The 22,344-nt window shown below is 39.8% G+C and overlaps 1 protein-coding gene across 8 annotated transcripts in view; it reads right to left on the bottom strand.

The window, feature by feature from the left end:
- The window catches only part of ARHGAP28 (Rho GTPase activating protein 28), a 209,741-nt gene that overhangs the window by 49,689 nt on the left and 137,708 nt on the right, over positions 1 to 22,344 (bottom strand). For 4 of the 8 annotated variants that reach the window (XM_033178290.1, XM_033178295.1, XM_033178294.1 and 1 more), the window contains 6 exons: positions 18,037 to 18,126; positions 9,528 to 9,615; positions 7,038 to 7,180; positions 4,413 to 4,578; positions 4,213 to 4,304; positions 1,734 to 1,811 (listed from right to left, as the gene is read on the bottom strand). In XM_033178290.1, coding sequence (XP_033034181.1) covers positions 1,734 to 1,811; positions 4,213 to 4,304; positions 4,413 to 4,578; positions 7,038 to 7,180; positions 9,528 to 9,615; positions 18,037 to 18,126 — 657 coding nt within the window. The remainder of the gene's footprint in view (positions 1 to 1,733; positions 1,812 to 4,212; positions 4,305 to 4,412; positions 4,579 to 7,037; positions 7,181 to 9,527; positions 9,616 to 18,036; positions 18,127 to 22,344) is intronic. The other 4 variants (XM_033178291.1, XM_033178297.1, XM_033178292.1 and 1 more) reach the window with 3 other exon arrangements.

Raw genomic sequence — 22,344 nt, 5'->3', positions numbered from 1 at the left:
CCCATGCATGCGTGTGTACACATGCGCGCATGCGCACGTGCACACACACAGAGGAAGCAGGAAGAATATATGCAAATAGTTTCCCAATTATGGACAGAGGTTTCAAGAGATGGAATATGTTTCTGTTTAGGAAATTTCTTTCTTTCATTTTGGTTCTCTGACTCTGCAGATATAACCAAAGATTTAACCAAAATAAGGAATGGTTTTCATCCTTACATGTAGGATACATCTGTTTTAGAAGAGTATGTAGGAACCAAACACACGAGAAATGGAGACAAAAAGCAGATTCAACTTAGAAAGCATAAACCTTAAGGAGCCGTTGGGCTTCTTCCTGCCTTCCACAAGAACTTGTGCAGCATTCAGCCAACTCCACTCTCAGGGAAGTCGTAACCCCTCAACATGCCTGGAGCCCTGAGTCCTGGTGCCCTGCTGTGACCTTCCTTCACAGAAGACCTCGCCCTCATGTGCAAAAGCCCAGGTAGCAGACTCTCCCAGCTGCAGGCCCCTCCCAGATGTGGCTCAGCCATATTTTCTGCAGGAAGCCCCAGCCCGACGGAGTGAGGCACGGGTACTAGGGCCTGGCCCATTCTACCCAGCACCCAGCTCCTCCACCATTAGGAATTGTTAGACCTGCACCATGGTTGGAGCCTCACCCCAGCCAATCCTGATTCCTGCCCCTTTCATCCTGCAGAAGCAGTCCTGCCATGACCCTCCTCTGCTCCTCACCCATCTCAGCAGCTGCTTTCTGGAGGATCCAATAGACACAGCCTATCTATTCTCAGTTTCCACTTAGAAAAACCTCTCATCACACTTCTATATAAAAACTGTGAGACTGATACAAATAGAATTTCCCAAAGCATGTACCAAAATGAATTAATGAAGAGACGCTGTTTTGCCTCTACGAATGTCTTTTTGATAAACATTACCACATTTGTTTTCCCCTGCCCCGAGACTGTTTGCTCAGGGATCCATCTTTTAAAACTGCTCAGGTTTTCACATTTGCAAGCCGGGGAGTGATCCAACTGCAGGAAGGAGCTCTCCATGGTGGATGCCTACCCACAGACACAGTGGGATGTTTTGGTAGATTGTTATGTGAAAAGCTTTTCTTTTCTAATAATTCTTTGCTTTATTGTACTGTAGAGTTGGCCACCTCATGGAAGTAAGAAAGCAAAGGAACAAGATTCACACTGAACAGCTGGTTATTTAGATGTGGATGTTAACATTACCATAAGTGGAACTGGGTTTTGGAACTGCTGAGTGAGTATTCTAGTGGTTATATAGCCACCGCTACAAATTCCTGTAAGAGCTTTCACTAAAAGGGAGAGTCAAGGAATGTTTAAACCAACGAATGATGGAAATAAAGGCTCATATAACATTGGCTTAGTGAATTCCATGGCTGAGAGGAACACAACAAACTGAGGCATTTAACCTCCACAACAGTGGTGAGACATTTCAACTTTTCCAAACTAAAGGCAAGCAGCAGTTTTTTATGCTGAATTGATGTGCTATTTCATTGTTGTTTTTGGTTTTTTAATGTTTCGGCCTTGATTTTTAAAATTCTGGATCATGAAAACACTCTGGAACAAACATGTTACCACAGGTACCAAGGAATACTAGGAAGGACCAAGTGATAATCTAATAAACAACAACAAAGACCTAGATACCCGATGCTCATGTGAACGGGGTCCAGCTAGCTTAGAATTCTACCTAGGAAGAGACAAAATGGTCAGTACCTTGACTTTAGCAGTACATCCCGAAAGTCGAAAAATTCCTTCCGATTCCAGACCTGATTCCTCAACTTTCTCAAAAAACTAGAAAGCAATGATATATTACAAGAATAAGTGCCTCTATGTGATCATAAACATATAAAACAATAACAATGATGACATGAATCAATAAGTGACCAAGCATATATGTGCCTGATACACAAATGCTGTTAAATGTTCATAACCATCCTATGCTGCCAACATTATCCTCCAACATGCAAATGAGAAAGTAGAGATTTATAGTAGTTACACAACTTTCCCAAGATCAACCTCGTAAGTAATGGCACCGACTCAAGTTTGTGCTCTTAACCACTCTAAAATTACATATGCCTCTTAACCATTTTTAAGATCTGATTACTGTAACTCTTTCTGCAGACTGATCAGTAACAAGAGATTCTAAATCTACTGTCATTGGTTGCAATCACTCTGACTAAGAAACGGTAGGAATTCTAGATGTCTGATCAAGGAGTTTAGACGGGGTAAAGATTAATAGCTTTCATGAGTTCTAAGGATGGTGATGGGTGTTAAAAAAGTAATAAACACTACCACGTACTATGCATTGATTATGTGTAAGATCCTATTCTCAGTCCTTTACCTACATTAACGCATCTATCTAATCCTCACAATAACCCTATGAGGTAGGTACTCTCGTTACCCCTATTCTACTGCTAAGGAGTCTAAGGAAAACAGTTCAATTCGCTGTAATAAAGCAGTTCACAGTGCATCTCTGGAAAGGATAATAACTTGGCCAAGTTCACCCAGTAAGAAGGGGATCCAGCGTCTCTGCTATTTTCCTTTCCAGAAATGATGGTGGATGGTGCCTGGAACTAAGGTAATTCTTTTAGGTACGGAGACAAATAGATATTTAGGAAGAAGAAACATGTCTGTAAGAAAAGCCTCTCTTGTAGGGGCGGGAGAGTACTATCTTGAGGTGTCGTAGCGAGGAACACTTAACATCCAGTAGTAATAACAACTAATATGTTGTGAATATGATATAAATCCAGGTTTAGTTCAACTAGCACTTATTGAGTACTTTCTCTTTGCTAAATTCTATGCTAGATTTTTGTACCTACACAGTATTATAAACTCATATGCTGAATCGTCTTTGATTTTGACGAGTATTTTAAACTCGGTCCTTCACATACAGGACAAAATGCTGGTTTAACTCAATGAAGGAAAGAAAATCTCAGCGTCACCATGGACTCTGGACTTTGCCATACGCCCTGCTCCTGTTCCCACTGCACCTCTTGCTGACTGTGTGTCCTGGGTAAGTTATCTCACTCTCCTATCCCTCAGTTGCCTCATCAGTAAAAGGGCAATGGTAACACCAGCCTCCTTGGGCTGCTCCGTGCTGACTAGACATGACATTACATAAACAGCACTGGCACAGCCCTGCCCAGGGAAGTCACCCACAGAGGGCCCGTGTGTCCAAAGGTGTTGCTTGCATCCTCTGGCCGTCTGGGTGCCATCTTCCTGGCTCCTATCTCCAGCCAATCAGTCACCTGACTTGAGAATTATCTCATTTTGAGGCACTGGTAACAAAATAGAGGAAGTTAAACAAGTGATGTACGAGGATCAGTGTCAGGTAAGTGTATGTTTCCTTAGACAATATTTATCATTTTCATCATTTAAAAACTTGATTTAAAATTCAACAAGATGTGTGTTAAGGACTAGGAGTTTTAATTGTGCCACTGGATGTCACTGTTGAATAAATGCACACTTAGGTAAAAACCAGTGTCAATTGTTGGCTATAGAACAACATGACTTAAAAGTAAATCAGGTATTCAGCAACAATAGTCACAGAGACATCAGCATTTTATAGTTCAGATAATACCACTTTCAAAACCTCCTTCCACCAAAATTATTCCCTTTGTCTAACTGTATCCTATCTGACCAGACACACAGGAAAATGACCGGAACATGCTGGCTTTTAGATTTTATTAAACTAAAATTTAAAATTTTAGTCTGGAAAATTGATAAAATGATTACACATATACACATTTTTAAAACCCAGCCTATGCTATATCTCAGCAAATATTTGTATGGTTTATATAGGCATGGTGATAATTAATGGTCATCTTTATCTAGACAGAATAATCAAATACGCACACAAACACATTCATATGTGCAAATAACATTTGAAAAAATATTGGAAAAAAATGTAACTGTTTGTGCCCTGGGTCAGAACATCTGTGTCCATCACCTGATGTGTTATGGGCAAACAAAACGTAACAGACTCCAAAAGAATGCGGCAAGGCCAACTGGTCCAGGAGCCATGGGCTGTTACGCGGTTCATGGAATAAAGCTGAGAATCACCAGGGGCCTGGGTCCTAATAGGGCGAATAGTGTCTTTAAATCTAAAAGAAAATTTATTTGTGGGTTTACAAATTACCAAATGATAAGCATGAGGCTCTGTGAATTCCCCTTTCATTTGCCTGCTACTCACTTTTTGTAATACCAGGGGAACTTTCACTCCAGGGTCTTTCTTTCGGTCACTGTCCAGGAGGACTGTAAGCGGAACTCCAAAAATCCCATTGTCTTCAATGTAAGATAGTAAAGGGAGAAAGAAAAAAGAATCAGAAAAGCATTATCTTATTCCACTGTGTCAAAGCGTTAAAGCCAGAAGCAATCGGTCTTCTTAGTTACCTCGCCCTTTTACTTTCTCTGTTTTGTTTCTTTTCAGTTGAATTCCAAAGGCATCAAAAAAGGCAGTCAATTCAATCAGAGAGAGATGGCGGATTTTCTTCATGTCTTCAGCAGACAGATCTCCCGCTTCAGTTAAGCCAAATCTGGTTTTCTGAACAATAAATTTCTAAAACACACAGTGAAGGTATTTATTTTTTCTGGTAAAGGAAAATTATTATACCTTCACTCAAATGCACCTGGACACTCTAAATCTATGCAGTAGAACATGTTCTTTGCAAAACACCTCTAAGGAGCATGCTGCATCCTAGAAATATGAATATGTGGTTTAGAACATTTGCAGATCACCACTATGCTAATTAGAAGCAAAACAGCAGCCTAAAGTATATGATGACATTGCCATCGCAACTGCAGAGACTGCCTTCTTTATAAGGAACACCTGATAGAGTCAAACCACATACACGTCAGGCACCACATGGAATGCACACACCATGGCCCTTAATTGGAATTACATGTGACACACACATACCAGGAAACACACCTGGTATATCCCAGGAGACTCCAGACGTATTTTTTTTTTCCTTCTTGGACATTCAATCTTTCTTTAAATCAAGGTTTATCTATCCCATACTGCACACTTTAGGAAACGCCCAGTAATCTCCCAGTTTAAACGGATTACATATGCTTGCTGAGACAACAGCTATTCTACCATAAAAATTAAATTTAAATGATTCCAAATTCTTAAAAAAGCAAAATACAGAGAAAGTGCAAATAATCCTACTATGATTTTGAGACAATGAGACTGACATAGTCTCCATTTTCACACTAAGAAACAAAAGACACTAAAACAACAACAGCAGCAAATCCTCCAACAATCCAGAAATATTGTGATGAATGTAAGCAGCAAGACCTTTTAGAAGCAAAAGATTGTTCTTATATAATACCCACAGGTTCACTTTGCCCTCAGAAAGAGTGGTATGGAAAAAATGCTGAAGTAAACAACAACAAAAAAAACCCAAACCCACAGATAAAATTATAAACACCTAAATTTAAATTATAAAGCTTTAAATTCACATTTTCCAAAGCAGTTTCCCAAACTGGAGCTTCCTTGGGGTAGTCAGAGAATCTACCCATTCATTCATTCCTTTATTCATTCAATAATTGCTCCTTGGAACCTCAAGTATTTAAAAAGAAAACAAAATGTAGGATGTGGTTTGGGGCATGCCTTGTGCTATTAAACGCTTAGCTAGTTTACCTTCTTTTTGAGGCAAAGTCCTCATATATCAGTAATACATAACAACAATAGAAACAAAAATTGCAATCATTTATTGACCAACTACTATGTGCTAAAGCCTATGCAAAGTTCTTCATGGGAAGAGCCAAACCTCAGAAGGAGCTGGCTTCGATGAGGAGATGCCAAGGCCAGCATCCTCTCTTGGGTGCCTCTCTTTAAGATAAGGAGGGGCTCCCCCTGAAACCAGAGTCCTGCAGGCTCATCTCTTTTCCCTAGACCACTACACATTGCCCTCTAACCTGGAGACTGCTTAATGACCAGGAAGGGTTTTGAAGTGGGACACACTTAGTTTCAAATCCTATTTCTGCTTCCCACTAGCTGCAGGCTTTGGACATGTTACTCAGCCTCTCTGGGCCTCAGTTTCCTCAGCTGTAAAATGGGAATAGTCACTAGAGTCCACTTTACATTATTAATAGAATACCTAGTTCAGTGTCAGGCCTGTAGAAGGCACTCAGTGAGTCCTAGAGTTCTTCCCTTCTTCTTCCTCTCCTCTGTCATGGGATGGTTGCTTGGGAATGGTTCAAGCCACCTGATACAAAAGTCTGTTTCTGGATGACTCAATTTTTAGCTCTGAAACTGCCTGGGCCCTGCTCATCATGCCTCCAACCCTAAACAGCACAGAGTATTCAGGACTCCACATGATAAACTTCTCACACACGCATTGGTTGAATGGCAAATAGACCAATGCTACATAGTTCTCTATTAGGCGTCCTGGATATAACATTCTGAATGTTATATAATAATATAACATGATTATATTATAACATATAATATAACATTATATAACATTCCGAATGTTATATAATAATATATAATAATGAGACTTTGGGGTAACAAAGTATATAGCTCTCTTTGCCCATCGTGTAATAATAGAAGTTCTTGAACTGGTTTTGATGTGTTTTTACTGTCTATTCTGGGAGCTCTCACTTCCTCTTATGACTGTGACTTTTTGCAGTACCCTCTTCTGATATGTGGCTTATAGAGGCACAAGTGTGTAAAGGTAGGGTCTGCACTGACGTATAAGTAAAGTCAGAATGTAAAGTGCAAGAAAACTCACAAGCCAGGGAGAATCCTATTTCATTTGTAAAATAGTATTCAAGCCTACGGTCTCACAACTTTTCCTCAACACAGGAATGCCATGTACAGCCGGGCAGGCTGTGCACTACACAACCAGTGGTGCCCAAACAACACCTGAAATGGTAGTATGAACAGTGTGAGGCCTGGCCTCCCAAAACCCCTTGTGCACACACAGAGATATTTAAAAAAAGAAATCTTAGTTTTGTCCTGTGAAGTCACAGGAAGTTCCTGGAATAATCATGAAAGGTTTTGCTTACAGTTAAAACATAGTCTTCTTTCTTCATCTCTGATTTCTTAAGTTTATTTCTTTTTAGAGCCTCTGTAACCATTTCTGAATAAGACACTTCAAATGACAGCTCTTCAGCCTCTGGTGGAATGTTCTTTTCTAGATAATCATCATCTAAAGACAAAACAAAGAATATAGACTATTTAATATGCCATTTAATCAATCAATACTATTTGCTATAAAATAAATTCAAAATATTTACAAGTGGATCCACAAGCACGTTATAGTGTTTATATGCAAGGAAAAGCAGCAGACTCACCCCGAGGAATTCAGTTAAACGACGTCACATCACAGACCTCCATATGGACATACTTTTATCATCATTGCCCAAACAAACTATTTAATCTGATTTTTTTTAAATTTTAGATTTGCACGTCTCATGAAAGTTGCTGAAGATTATTAAAAGAAAGTCCAAAATGGGGTATTTATATATATTCTTATGATATTAAAATTTAGCTCATCTAGACCCAATGTCACTGTTACGGGTAAGTAGAAGCTTAAAGCAGAGGAAGAAAGGGTGGAATCTGCTAGAATTCCTCTCTACTTTGACTCCTCTTGTTTCTCCCCTCACCTATGGAATATCTGCCTCCTAAGGTTTGTTCAAATTCCATTTGTATTTCATGGCTAAATCTGTTTAGGTGAATTAATCGGAATTTGTTATTTAATAGTGGTTATCTGATCTTGTATGACATACATTGAGAAAAAGCTGAATGGGTGATAAGTAGTACCCCTTAAAAACGTTTTTCTCAAGTTAATTAGAAAATTAAGACAAAAGATTCATTGAGCAAAAACAAGTGAATCTATAAATCATTTGAGCAATCCTAACCTGATTTCAGCTTGTCATCTGGTTTCACTGCCTGGAAAAAGTGAATAATTATTTTATTATAAAAAGAACTCATTCTCTTTTGCCCTCTACTGTAGGCACTGACTAGGGAACTACCAAGTATAACAAAAGGAACCAAAGGCAGAATTAAAGAAAACTTAGTTAATTTTACATTAAAATTAGGTGGAGAAATTTGTAAGTCAACAGATATAAAAATTCTGAATAGTGATGCTAATTAAAAACACAATAATAAATGAGTGCAGCGAGAACTTAGAAAACAGCAAAGGGATGCCAGGCACAGTGACTCACGCCTATAATCCCAGCACTTCGGGAGGCCGAGGTGGGCAGGTCACCTGAGGTCAGGAATTTGAGAACAGCCTGGCCAACCCGGAGAAACCCTGTCTCTACGAAAATTACAAAAATTAGCCAGGCGTGGTGGTAGGCACCTGTAATTCCAGCTACTTGAGAGGCTGAGACAGGAGAATCACTTGAACTCAGGAGGCAGAGGCTGCAGTGGGCTGAGATCACACCACTGCGCTCCAGCCCGAGGGACAAGAGCGAGACTCTTGTTTCAAAAAAATAAAATAATAAAATAAAATAAAGAAAATGGCAAAGGGAGAGCTATGATGTTCTCTTGTTATACAGAGGCTTGCATTCAAAATAGAGGAAGAGAAACAAATAGAACTCTAACTACCTACGGATCTATGAAGAGACTCTTTGGAGAGCAGCGATTAAACAGGCCAGTGCTCCAAACCACAGGACCACTCCACGCAGACGGCCAGCTTTTAGTGGCATGATTTCAACTAAGTCACAGTATGGCAACAAATAGAATGATGTAGAATACGAATGTCTGGCAAGTCCCTTCTTTATTTTTATTTTTTCTTATCAGCCTTATTGAGATACACTTCACATGCCATTCAATTCACCCATTTAAAGTATACCTGCCAATAGTTTTTAGCATATTCAGAGTGGTACGACCATCACCGTGATCAATTTTAGAACATTCTCATCACCTCAACATCTTTGATTTTTGAAGCCAATGCTGAAAGAAGTACAGGCTCCATTGTTTACAAAAAGAATGCACATATTTTGGGAAAAACTGAGAAATCACAAAAGTATGGCCAAAAGGGGCCTATTTCCTACAAGGAGGATCTGAGATTCCTATAGGAGCCCATCGAGGGAGCCTGCCTCTCTAGTGGAAGAGGTACAGATAAAAGCCTCCCCAGCAGCCTTGTCAGGGCAGGCTGCTCTGGTGCTGCGTATGCCTGAGCAGAAAGCAGAGATCCTCAGAAGTGGCCTACTTCCTGGCCTACCTGAAACGGTGGAGCAGACCACATCACTCGGGAAAGAGCCTTTAAAGCAAAGACACTACCCACATGAGGACTTTCTACAGGATGAGGTGGTTGTAAAGGGGGAAAACATTCTGCTTCCAATCTGGCTCAATTAATTTTATCTTGTGTGACAGAATGGGGTTGTTTGGAGTTGGGTGGGAGCAGTGAGTGCTAGAAGTGACAGAATCACAACACGGAGAAAAGCACACTTACACTTTGCTTTTAGAAATTCACTGCTAACTGTACTGAGTGCCAGAACCAAAGCGAGAAGACACAGCTGAAGTTCAATGGGAGGCATGCCACTCACCACTGACTGCATTCTGAACTGGCTGTGCCGGCTCCGGTGATCCATTGGAATGAAGTGGGAGATCTGGAATGGTCTCAAGTATAGCCTGCTAAGCAAACGAAGATGAATACATTTTACCATAAATACAGTCCACCCCACATTTCAGCCTGACTTATGTTCTGCAGTATACAACAGTTATTTTCACAAAAAAAGCCATTCTTGGTTTCATAAAGGGCCTGCATCTGATTTCCTGTTTCTGCATTCAGTTTGGATGTGTGAGCTTACACCGGTTTCACAAAAGGGAACAATGTAAGATCCATATAAACCGTGCTTTCCTAGCTCTTAAAGATTTGCTGCTTATACCTTTGCTAAGATGTAGAAATTATGATGCCTGATGTCACATAATTTGATAATTATAATATCATTTGTTAATGAACCTTCATGCATTTTTGTCTTATATTAATTATATTATGTGAATATAACATTAACATATTAATTTCCTCCCAGCAAAATACAGAGTGATAGTACCTAACAAAATATTAGGTATCTTTTCTAATTCAATTTCCCCTCTTAATTAATTTCGTACTTTTTAAATTGAAATCCTGCCAGAGCACTGAACTGCCCTGCAGTATGATCACAAGTTGAGTAGCTATCCTTGTAAAGGCCTGTGAAGCAAGCTACTGCCTATGTCTGGATGGATATCAGCAAAAATTTACACACAGATCCTATCAAAACAATTTACATGTAAATCTTATAAATTTTAATATGGGAATTATCTGTGAATATTCTGATAGTGAAATCTGCTACTCCATCAAGAATATTTTATATGCTATTCACACATAAAATGTTTTCCCCTAGAGCCTGATTTTTTTTTATTCTTGTATTTATTTAGCAATAACTGAACACCTGCTTCATGAAAGGTCTTTTATCAGGTACTACAAGTTGCACAAAGAAGTCCTGAATTCTGAGCCTCATGATCTCCTTTTATTCCTATTTTATTTCAAAAAAGTTGATACAATTATAATTGTGTAAATGGCATATGAATAGATGATGCCCAATTACTATAATTGGTGGAAGAATGACAAACTGAAAAAAGGTCTAGGGTCATGCAGCTTCATTGTCTGGCAGATCTTTGGTGGCCCTACAAGCAACACTATGGAATAAAGATTACCCACACACTCAAATCCTTAAAGAGATGTGGACAACTTTTCTCTTTCCTTAAGTTTTCCAACAAAGAAATGCTTTGTCAGACTTTGAAATAACTTACCTGTGGGCGAGAAGACTCTTTTGAAAATTGATGACTTTTTTATTTATTTAGGCCTTGAAATGGATGGTTTGGGATACTTAAACCTACTGAATGTCATTTTCGTAATTTTCTCTGACGGTTTAACTGGCCCCTAGCCAGTTAATTGTACTGAGTGAGTGCCTGCTCTTTGTAATGTAAATCGTTGTGGGACTTTCTTGGGGGAAGCAGAAATTTGAGTCATAATCCCTGCTCTTGAGCTACTTACAATGAGAAGAACAGAGTAACACTTACAAAGCATTAGGAAAAGACAATCAAGCCACTGTTAAGAACTAATTTCTGTAATCCCAGCTGCAAATGTTATTGGAGAGCGACTGAGAGGGAAGAGGAGCTGCCCAGAAGGTTTGCACTGATGAGGTGGTTGGACTTGAGCTGGAACTCAAGGAATAATGAAAAGGACTTCCAAAGGCAGAGGAGACAGGCAGAAGCATTCAGGCCAGATGGAGATGGAAGCAGAAATTTCAGACATGGAAATATCTGAAGCATTTCAGCACCGGGCATAATGAAGAGACTGGGGTACCAGGAGTCGAGTCATGGTATTAGAAAAACACAAGAAAGAAATTAATCAGAAGAGTCAGTGCAAATCATGGAAGGTTTTGAAAGCCAGGTCAAGGAGTTGAGACTTAGAATCCTCAGGGTTAGAAACAAAACAGAGCAAGACACACAAATGTGCATCCTTGTGTTACAGCAGGAGAATGATTCATGGTGGAGATGAAGGAACAGTGGCAGCCAGTAATCGGTACCTGAGTTGGGATGTAGATTGAGCAGGAAGGCTAGATGTTTGACATGCATTATTTTAAAACATCCGTTCCTCATTAAGGATCATATTACAACTAGCATTGTTTTTTTATTTGTACTAGTGATTTTAATGTATTTTAAATATAAAGACCACCCCCATTTAAAGCAACCTTCCCAGCTTGTTCATAACTGAGCTCACTGTTTCCCTAACGTGCTCAACCACATATGTTTCTCGCCAGGGCTTTCACTGCTAAGGAATGTGACAGAATCACAATGGGTGCTTTCCCTCTGCTGAAAGTTGCTCTGCTGCCCTCGTTACACCAAGCTAGGACTGGAAAGTAGAGTATGAGGGGTTCTTATGTTTAATTTTAAATTGTAGGAGCCTGGTACTATTTGCTCTAGTTTTCTCTTATAACTAGACTTTGACTAACGTTACCTGGTATGTCCTCCATATTCAATAAAGACCATACAAAACATTTTCAATGCTCTGTTCACTACTTAACATTTCATTGACTCAAAATATGTTTCTGACTGGCGGTTTGGTTTTTGCTCATGGTTTGAGTTTCTGTGCTATATGATGCCCTGTACTAAAGTCACCTGTGCTTGATTCAGTAAAGACAGTAAGGCTCCTCATCTTCTTGTTCTGCAACCGAGATCAGAACAGACAAATCCACAACTTGCAAACACTGTCAAATTCCCCAGAGACCAACTTAAGGAAGCCACATTCACTGACAAATATGCAATACATTTCAAACACTTGCAAAATCTATTCAACATGAATTTAAAGGTATTCTGATGATGTCTTGAATTAAAATATAATTCACATCTGAAATTATTACCTAAATATCAAGACCATGAGAACATTAAATACCAAATATCCATGACAATAGCCAAAAGATTATGCAGAGATTCTTAACTTTAATGCAAATGACTAAAATTAAGTGAAATATCTTCATACTCTAAGAGATGAGAAAAAATTACCCAAGTAGAGCCAAGACAGAATGTAAAAAAATAAGGTTTAAATAAATTACTGCAATAGGAAAAACCAGGCACAATTACATAAAGTTAGTTATTTCTTTAAAAATATTGCTGCTGGAAAGATTAGGCACACATAGGAATGGTGAGATAGGGGAAATTGCTGTACTTTTCTGCTCAATGTTGCTGTGAACCTAAACTGCTCTAAAAAATAAAGTTCTGCCTGGGCAATAAATATAGCAAGGCCTCATCTCTATTTAAAAAAAAAAAAAATTTAGCTGGACATGGTGGTGCACACCCATAATCCCAGTTACTGGGGAAGTGGAAGTAGGCAGACAGCTTGAACCCAGTTGTTCAAGGCTGCAGTGAGCCACGATCACGCCACTGCACTCCAGCCTGGGTAATACAGCAAGACTTTCTCTCAAAAACAAATAAATAACAATAAAATTTATTAATTTAAAATATATTGCTGATATGGGCAACTATTAATAGTCTGATTAAGATATAACACACACATTTTAGAAACAAAAATGAATAATATTTACCATCACAGATAATTTAAAAATTATAATGTAAATAAATATTTGTCTATGTGTGTGCATGTATATGTGTGTGTATACACACACAATAAATTTATAACAACATACTTTGAAATTTGAAATAAATTGTATATCTTGCTAAAGCAAATATACATTACCAAAATTCATACAAATTGGGATAGAAAATAATCTAACCCTTAAATTACATCCATTAAAAAATGAAACAGGCCCAGCGTGGTGGCTCACACCTGTAATTCCAGCACTTTGGGAGGCCAAGGCAGGTGGATCACGAGGTCAGGAGTTTGAGACCAGCCTGGCTAATATGATGAAACTCAGTCTCTACTAAAAATACAAAAATTAACCATGCATGGTGGCGTGCGCCTGTAGTCCCAGCTACTTGGGAGGCCAAGGCAGGAGAATGGCTTGAATCCGGGAGGCAGAGGTTGCAGTGAGCCAAGATCGCACCACTGCACTCCAGACTGGGTGATAGAGCAAGACTCCGTCTCAAAAAGATAAAATAAAATAAAATAAAAATAAACAAGCCAGGTGCAGCAGCTCACGCCTGTAATCCCAGCACTTTGGGAGGCCGAGGCGGGTGGATCACCTGAGGTTAGGACCAGTCTGACAAACATGGTGAAACCCTGTCTCTACTAAAAATACAAAAAAAGTAGCTGGTCGTGGTGGCAGACACCTGTAATCCCAGCTACTCAGGAGGCTGAGGAAGGACAGTCGCTTGAACCCGGGAGGCGGAGGTTGCAGTGTGCTGAGATTGCGCCATTGCCCTCCAGCCTGGGTGACAAGAGCAAAACTCCATCAAAAAAAAAAAAAAATTAAACAAAGCTTTATGCCTACAATGATACCAGGCTTTGGAGGTTTCATAAAGAAATTAAATATATCAGAAATATATATAAATTATAAATATGTGTAGATTTATATATGTTTATATTATAGTTCAGTAAATGACTCTAAGGTACTGAAAAGAACCCAGAGTTTTCAACATATTTGTACAAAGATTAGAATAACCTTGTAAACAAATTTTAATAAATTGTATGTATAGACTAATCCCATTTACTAGAACGGAGGTTAAAATACTAAAATAGTAGTGAATCAAATTCTACAGGTGCGACTGCTCACGCCTGTAATCCCAGCACTTTGGGAGGCCGAGGCGGGCAGATCACGAGGTCAGGAGATCGAGACCATCCTGGCTAACATGGTGAAACCTCATCTCTACTAAAAATACAAAAAAAAATTAGCTGGGTGTGGTGGCAGGCGCCTGTAGTCACAGCTACTCAGGAAGCTGAGGCAGAAGAATGGCGTGAACCCAGGAGGTGGAGCTTGCAGAGAGCTGAGATTGTGCCACTGCACTCCAGCCTGGGTGACAGAGCGAGACTCTGTCAAAAAAAAAAAAGAATAGCATAACACAATAAATTGGGTTCATCTAAGAAATGAAATATAATTATAGGTCAATATAAGAAAAACCTATCAATGTAATTTCCTAAATTAATTGATTAAAGAAGGAAAACAATACATTCACCTTAACAGATATTGGAAAATCATTTGATATAATTCAAACTCCATTCCTGATTAAAATAATTATAAGGCTCAGAACCCTAGAATAAATACTCTCCTTAATGATGAAACATTAGAAGAATTCATAAGAAAAATCCAGAACTTATCAAATGATCCTCATAATTATTAATCAACGTTACAAGTGATGGTGGTCAGTCCTCTAAGGGAAAAAAATGAGATGAGTAATTATTTTACATATTGAGTCAATAAAATTTTCAGTATATACAGATGATTTCTGAGAAAAATCATAAAATTAAATGAAAAATTTTTAGCAGTAGAAAAGCTTCAGGAAGGAAGCTAAAGGAGACACTGTTATAAGAAACAAAAAAACCTACTTTCCTTATATATCTGCAAAACAAGCTAGAAAATATTAAAAATCTTACGATTTAAATACCAGTGCAAACTAGCATGTGTGAAAATGCGTGTAAGACTTAAAGGAATAAATTATGAAACCTCACTGAAGGATAGAAGGCATAAATAAATGGAAAAACACAATTATTATTCCTCAATGGGAAGACTCAATGTTTTGAGATGTGAATTCTCTCTCCAACAATAATCTCTAAATTCAATGAAATTCTTAATAAAGTCGTAAGAAGATTTTTTTACGGGGTAGTCCTAGCCTTTTTCTATGTTCATCTGGAAGAAAAAATTTCTAAGAAGGGCCAAAGGAAATTTTAATGCAGACTTCGATGAGGGGGAACCTACTCTAACAGGTTTCAAAAACAAACCATAGAGACAGACATCTGCAAACCTGGCGGTTTGACTTCTCATAAAGTTGGCATTTCAAACGTGCAGAAAAGATGAAAGACTAGGGGAAAGATACGGGTTAGGTCATGGCTATCTTATGGAAAAGATAATTTAGGTTCCCTTCTTCATACCATTTTACAACGTGAATTCCAGTAGGGCAAGTTGCTGAGGCCCCCTGAAGTCTTGGGGATGACAGTAAATTGGACCCAGGAATGGAGCCTGGCAGAAGTTTACTTTTACAGGTGTCACAGACAGGACCCCTGAAGCCCTGGCCCCTGCTTCATTTGATGACTGGATATCCCTCCTTCTGGAAGACTCGGAAACCAAACTGGGGTCCCTGTGGTTCCTTATAACCAAGAAGCACAGGACCCTAAATGTAGTTACCAAAGCATTAACTCGGCATCTGTGAGCCACTCCAGCAAATAACCATTTTGTTTAACTTTTCTAAAAGATACTCTGAGTAACAAATAATCAATCCAAGGTAAGTTGAAGGCCAGTGCCAGTGAGGTATTTTTTAGACCCAATACTGCTGAAACTTTTATTTATGTCATTACTGGCATTCAATCTACCTTCAGAAAAAAACAAAATAAAATAAAAACAAAATCTGGGTGATTAACTTACTCTGGACAGCTCTCTAACTGCCACAAAAGACCATTTTCTTTCTCTTATACCCTCAAACTGGCAAGAAGCCTATTTGTAGACAATATGTGCTCAATAAGAATTTGCTGAGTGAATGACTGAATAAACCAATGATGCGAAGAAGTTCGCAGCTAAGAATAAAGAAATAGAAAAATATGACCAGCAGTCTTATCAGAAATAAAATTGTGGCCATGGAGCTGCCATGGAAGCACCTAGAAAGGAAGGCATGCCCACCATCCTCTTCTTTGGCAACTCCATCACACAATCGCCCTCCTTCAAGTTCTGGTGGTGCGTGCGTGGAACCACATGCAGTCCTGTGCTGCTGCTGCTTGTACGAAATGCTGGAGGTGTTAAAGCCAACTACAGAGGCCGACAAGGGGTCCGACCATGTCAGGAGCTCCCATGTTAACTAGAAAGCGTTGGAGAACCACCGCAGGCTGTAAGCTAGACTTGTACTTTAGGTCAATGACTTGAGGCTCTGGGAAGGATGGATTTGAAAAGAACAAAGCTAAAGTCTGGAGATACTCAGGAGGCTGCTTCAGCAGTATGGAAGATAACGATGAGTTTCTGTACTAAGAGGCTGTATAAGACAGGAGGGGAGCAGAAAGATTTGACAACCATTTACATGATGAAATTCACAGGTCTCAGAGATGGGCATGAAGAGGGGAGGAGAAGGGCAGAGTTGAGGCTGCCACGTAGGGGTGACTGTTGGGCACATGCGTGCCACAAGTTGTGATGAAAGATAAAGGATCCTGGGCAAGTCCTCAGAGCACAAGTCCCCAGTCACAAGGGAACAGCACAACTGAGTAAGACCTACCACAGGTCACTCCTTATTCCAAGTTACCAGACTTTGTGAATGACTGACTTTGTTTTCACTAATAAGTGGGGTGAATTTGAGATGATGTCTAAAATAGAGACACTCTTACTCACTTGCATCCCAACGCCTGGTCTTGAATAGGAAAGTAAGAGCTGATTTACAGTCAGTGGGTCAGACATTGTGGGTATCCCTCAGCCTATTTATGCTGTAACCTACAGAGTTATTAGTAAGTTAGAGATAAAAGTCACTCACATTATTTTATTCCTCTTACATGATCACTGGGCAACAAAACAAAACAATACCATAAACAAAAATCTAAAAATACAACAACAAAGCAAATCTATATGGGGCTAACAGCATTATCTCCCTAAACAACAGGGATTTCCTAGGAATGTGTCATGCATGTAAATGTCGTCAGCTCCTTGTTTCTCGAAATGGACAGGGGTTGAGAAACAATTGCCCCAGCAGAACCTTTGAACGTGCCACCTCCATCTGAGTGGCTATTGTGCTAACTGCTGCCTTCCATCAACCTGCCACTGGAAAACCACTGCCTCATCTAATGGGGTCTCTGTCTTCTGTGGAGGGTCTACAATATTCTCCCTGCAGAGCACCTGCTCAGAGACACTGACTGGGAATTCACAGTGGGGGTAACGGGAGGGGGAATGACAAACATTTTTGACAAAACAAAAGTACAAGTTCTGCTATTTAAGACCAAGTGAATGAATTCATCTGAAGGCAAAGAGTTTGCATGAGTGAGTCCTGAGAATCAAGGCTGGAAATGTAGGCATAGTGGAGAGTCTTCAATATCAACATGAAGGTTTTGAATTTATCCTGTGGGTAAAAGGAACTTCTGGGTTAAGACAGCAGTTAAGCCACATCATCAAACCTCTGGGATTTTTCTACGTGAACTCAGCCAAGAAGACCAAAGTTAACAAATTTCTCCAAATTTATATATATATATAATATCCTTTGAATTCTCACTGCAGTGATATATTAATTCATGGAGTCCTCTTTCATTTTGAGCCTCTTTCTTCCTAATTTTTACAGAGTTAGTAGTTCTACCAGCAGCTGTGGTTTCCTTGCAATCTTAGTTCAAGTATTTTTTAATGCTTTAAAGAATTGCTTCTTCTTACCTTCCTACATTAGTTGCTTTGACTTGCAACTGTACCTTGACATGTAACTGTGCTGACATGGATGACTTACCACAGAGTCGCTCCTGGGAACTGCAAAACTCCCTTCTTTATCCTGGGATGCGTCAGACAGGGTAGTACTGTTGAGAGAAGCATCATCTGGCTAAATGGAGAAATAAAAGTACCATTCTTATTCAGGCAAATACTTTCTAATGTGTTTGTGTGTTCTGTTCTGTGTTCATACTGAGATATGTGTGGCAATATGTGCAATTATGACTGCCTGTGTGTAGACAATTGCATCCAACAGCTAGTGCAGCATTACTATGAGCCACCTAGGTGCCTAGCCCTCTAAGGACACTGGCCTCTGTGGCAGACACTGAGGCCAAGATATTTGCCTTAACAATATCTTAGTTTTGTTCCAGGGAATTGGGGTGAATCAAAAAACCGGATTTCCAGGCTCATTTGCAGTTAAGAGGGGTCACGTGGCCAACAAGGTGTAAGTAAAACTTTACCAAGTGTATTTACTAAGAAAAAAACCAGGTTCAGCTGATACATGCTCATGACAGGAACACAGATGACAGCCTGGAGCTGCCAAGCATCTTGTACAAATGAGGACAACGGGCACCGGGAAGAAGTCAGGGACTGAAAAGCAAGCCTGGCTGTGTCCATGCAGCTGGCCTATTAGACATGGACCACCCATCTGAAGGGTCTCCCTGTGAACCAAAACAACTCCAACTTTTTGATTCCGTGCATCCAAACACGAACCTAACCAGACTCATCTCATAATCTTTTTTAGCAGATTCTATGACTGTTTTTTGTAGTGAATAGAATTTAGTAGCCATAGTACCAAGGTTTTTTTTTTCTTTTTTTTTTAATAAAGCTGGAACTAAGAGATTTTTGTTGTAGTGTAGTATGGTGTCACTGAAATTAAGATGTGAATATTATTTTCTTCAGCAACGAAACTTACTGCAAAACTTAATGTATTTGATTAAATGCCATTCTTCATTTGGCTTGACTGTATTTTCTCAATTTTCTAGAGACATTACACATTACTTTACAAAACGAACAAAGATCTTTTTTTTTCTTTTTTAAAGAAACAAATAAGAAACAAGAACTAGTACAAGAAATTCAAGTCGGCTGGGCATGGTGGCTCGTGCCTGTAATCCCAGCACTTTGGGAGGTTGAGGCGGGAGGATCACCTGAGGTCAGGAGTTTGAGACCAGTCTGGCCAACATGGTGAAACCCCATCTCTACTGAAAACACAAAAACGAGCCGGGCGTGGTGGTGCGTGCCTGTTGGGAAGCTGAGGCAGGAGAATTGCTTGAACCTGGGAGGCAGAGGTTGCAGTGAGCCAAGATCGTGCCATTGTGCTCCAGAATGGGTGACAAGAGCAAAACTCTGTCTCAAAAAAAAAAAAAAAAAGAAATTTAAGTCAACGTGGTGAAACTGACAATCTACCTCCCCTGCCACCCAAATAACTACAAATGGCAGAAAAACATATATTTTTTAAAAGAAAAGGTTTTGAATAGCACTGGAAACCAGCCAAGAATTCCACAGCAGGCCAAATGAGAAATTTGTAGGTGTAAAGCAAACGGGATAGGTTTGGTAAGATAAAAATCTCTTCCTAGAAGCAACATTAAGATAAAATGTCTAGGAAGGCAAGAGAAAAACAAATAACGTAGAATGAACAAAGAGCAAGAAAAGGCCGCAGACAAATAATTAAGACATGTTTAGAAAAATAGGAGCCAGGCCGACCTCTCTTGCCATAAATATGTAGACAGCAACTAAATATAACCCAAGGAAAAAACACCAAAAAAATGCGATCTAAATTAAATGAAACTGTTGCCTTGGGGATGGATGAATTCCTAGCTTGAGTATAGAAGTCTAAGGGAGAAGGAACTTAGGATGCCACAACAAAAGACATGGAGGGGAGAGCAAGAAATGAAATCAGCTTTTATTTCCCTCATTAGTTTGGTTTTGCATCTGGGGAGCCTGCATACTAACCAACCTATCCCTTTTACACACGTTAAAGTTAAGCATCCCCCGACTCACACAAACACACAATCAACAATTTTGGCCTTTCTGGAAAATAGATCTACTCAACTGCAAAGGAAACATACAACAATTTCCTATACAAATCAATCAGAAAATCAATAAAGTCCAGCTCTATGCCTCTGCAGAAAACTTTAGAGGCCCAGTGAGCTGTAATTTCTTCTACCTGCAATGTGCCGACAGCTTCTGCCTTGAGAACACCTTTCACACACTGTGTCCTTAGGTGAAGGCGTAGGGTGAATCCTATCACCTCCCTGCTGTAAAAGATTCTGATAGACGGGGTTGGGGGAGAGGCTGGGGAGGAGGATAAGATGAAACACCTCGGATTGATAGTCATGGTTAGAAGCTCTCCCTCCACTGGAGGCACAACCTAAAACCTGAAAACACTCGCTGCCACCCAGCGGGAGGCGTGCAGGTCCCTGACCACATGGTACTGACTTCACGGTGCGCATCCCAGATTGCCACACATTCCAAAAGCTAATGCGTTCTCCACACGTGATGTTTACATTTCCAAAATAACTGGAAAAAACTAAACGTTTATATCTATATTGATACAGAAAAATATTTATACAGGAGTCTGTTATTTTTTCTGTGTGAACCCATGAAGACCTAGCTTTCGTTGACAACATCCTCCACACAGGATATGCAATAGAAAATGATTTTCTGTTGTTGTTTCTGCCTGTAGATCTTTCATAATGATAGAATTTAGTTATTTTAGATTTACCTATTAAATTATTCTTTACTAACTTTAACAGCTATGGGTGATGGGGAGATGCAGCTGTGTTTGCTGACAATCTGAATTATGTAGCATCTTTACCGAAGGGAAACGAGAATTTATGTCTTTTATTCTACATTTGTACTCATAAATGTTCTGGGCAGCATTATTTGTAGTAACTCCAAGTTGTAAACAATCCAAATGTCCATCATCAGGTGAACATCAATAGTGGTATATTTATACAATGGAATATTATTTAGTAACGGACTAAATTCCTAAAACATGCAACAAATGAATGAATATCAAAATTATTATAAAGAAGCCAGACATAAAAGAACATATTATAATTAGACTTATATGAAATGAGAAACCAAGCTAAGGTGTTAGAAATCACAGCTGGGCTTGCTTCTCCAGGACGGGGGGCCTGCTGACTGACAGGGCCCAGGAGAAATTTCTGGGTAATGGAGATGTTCTCTATTTTGATTAACTGTAATTACATGGGTGATAGCATTTGTGAAAATTAACTGAAGCTAGGTGTGGTGGTGCACACCTGTAGTCCCAGCTACTTGAGAGGCTGAGGAGGGAGGATCATTGGAGCCTAGGAGTTTGAGGCTGCAGTGAGCTATGATTGTGCCAGTGCTCTCCAGGCTGGACAACAGAGTGAGACCCTATCTCTAAAAAACAAAAAACGAAAACACAACCGAAATTATTGAATTATACATCTAAAATGTATGCACTTATAGTTTGTAAGTTATACTTCAATTTAAGAAAACATAAAAATTATTTGATTTCCTAAAAATAATGTAAGTCTTACCTTCTGAGAAATTTAAAAGGGCCATTGCTGCTTTGAATTGAGATTATATTGCTATAATAATGGGTATATTAGAGTTTAAAAATTGCTTTGGGAAATAATTTGTTTGCCAAACATTACAAAAAGAGTGAGGCAAGCTAAATAGAGATACAATAATGACCAAGAAAAATTTTCAAATCTGGAGCACAAAGAAAGAAAACTAGAAAACAGAGCAAACAGAGTAATATGAGCTAATTTCACAGAATCCTTAGGGTGTTGCTTTTCTAGCCGGAAGCCTCTGTGACGGGTGCTGTCTTTGTCCGAGTTTTGTTCGGGCCTACTGGGTTCATTCCGTCCAGCAGGCTGCATTTGGCTTGTGCTACTGGCCCAGATCCCACGCCTGCCAAGGGCAAGCTAGGTGCAGAGTGGCAAGGGGTGTGTGAGCAAGCGCAGGGTCCAGCCACAGCACAGAGCCAGTCACGTCGGCTGCCGTGGGGCAGGCAGCTCCAGGTGCCAGTACAGGCACTGGCTCTGTACAAGGCTATGGCTGGAGCAGGCGTACCACAGGTGGCTTCCACTGTGGGCACCAGGGAATGCGGTGATACCTAGAAGCTTGGAGATCCCTGGAACTGCAGAGCCCCAGAGGGTGTCACAGCCCAGGCTCACAGAGCCCCTAGGTCTGGGCTCCCCAAAGGGCCACAGCTCTTCTCTCCTTCTAGTTGCCCACAATGTGGTAAGTGGGAAGCATGTTTCAGCCCTGTTTGTGTTACAGCTCTTTCAGTCTCACCATTTGGCGGGTCCCAAGTTCTAGTCCCAGGTCCAGG

This window comes from Trachypithecus francoisi, unplaced genomic scaffold (assembly GCF_009764315.1).
Source record: "Trachypithecus francoisi isolate TF-2019V2 unplaced genomic scaffold, Tfra_2.0 Lachesis_group19, whole genome shotgun sequence".
NCBI classification, from domain to species: Eukaryota; Metazoa; Chordata; class Mammalia; order Primates; family Cercopithecidae; genus Trachypithecus; species Trachypithecus francoisi.
Note: the sequence above shows the minus strand (reverse complement) of the source record. Positions and strands in the feature narration are given on the sequence as shown.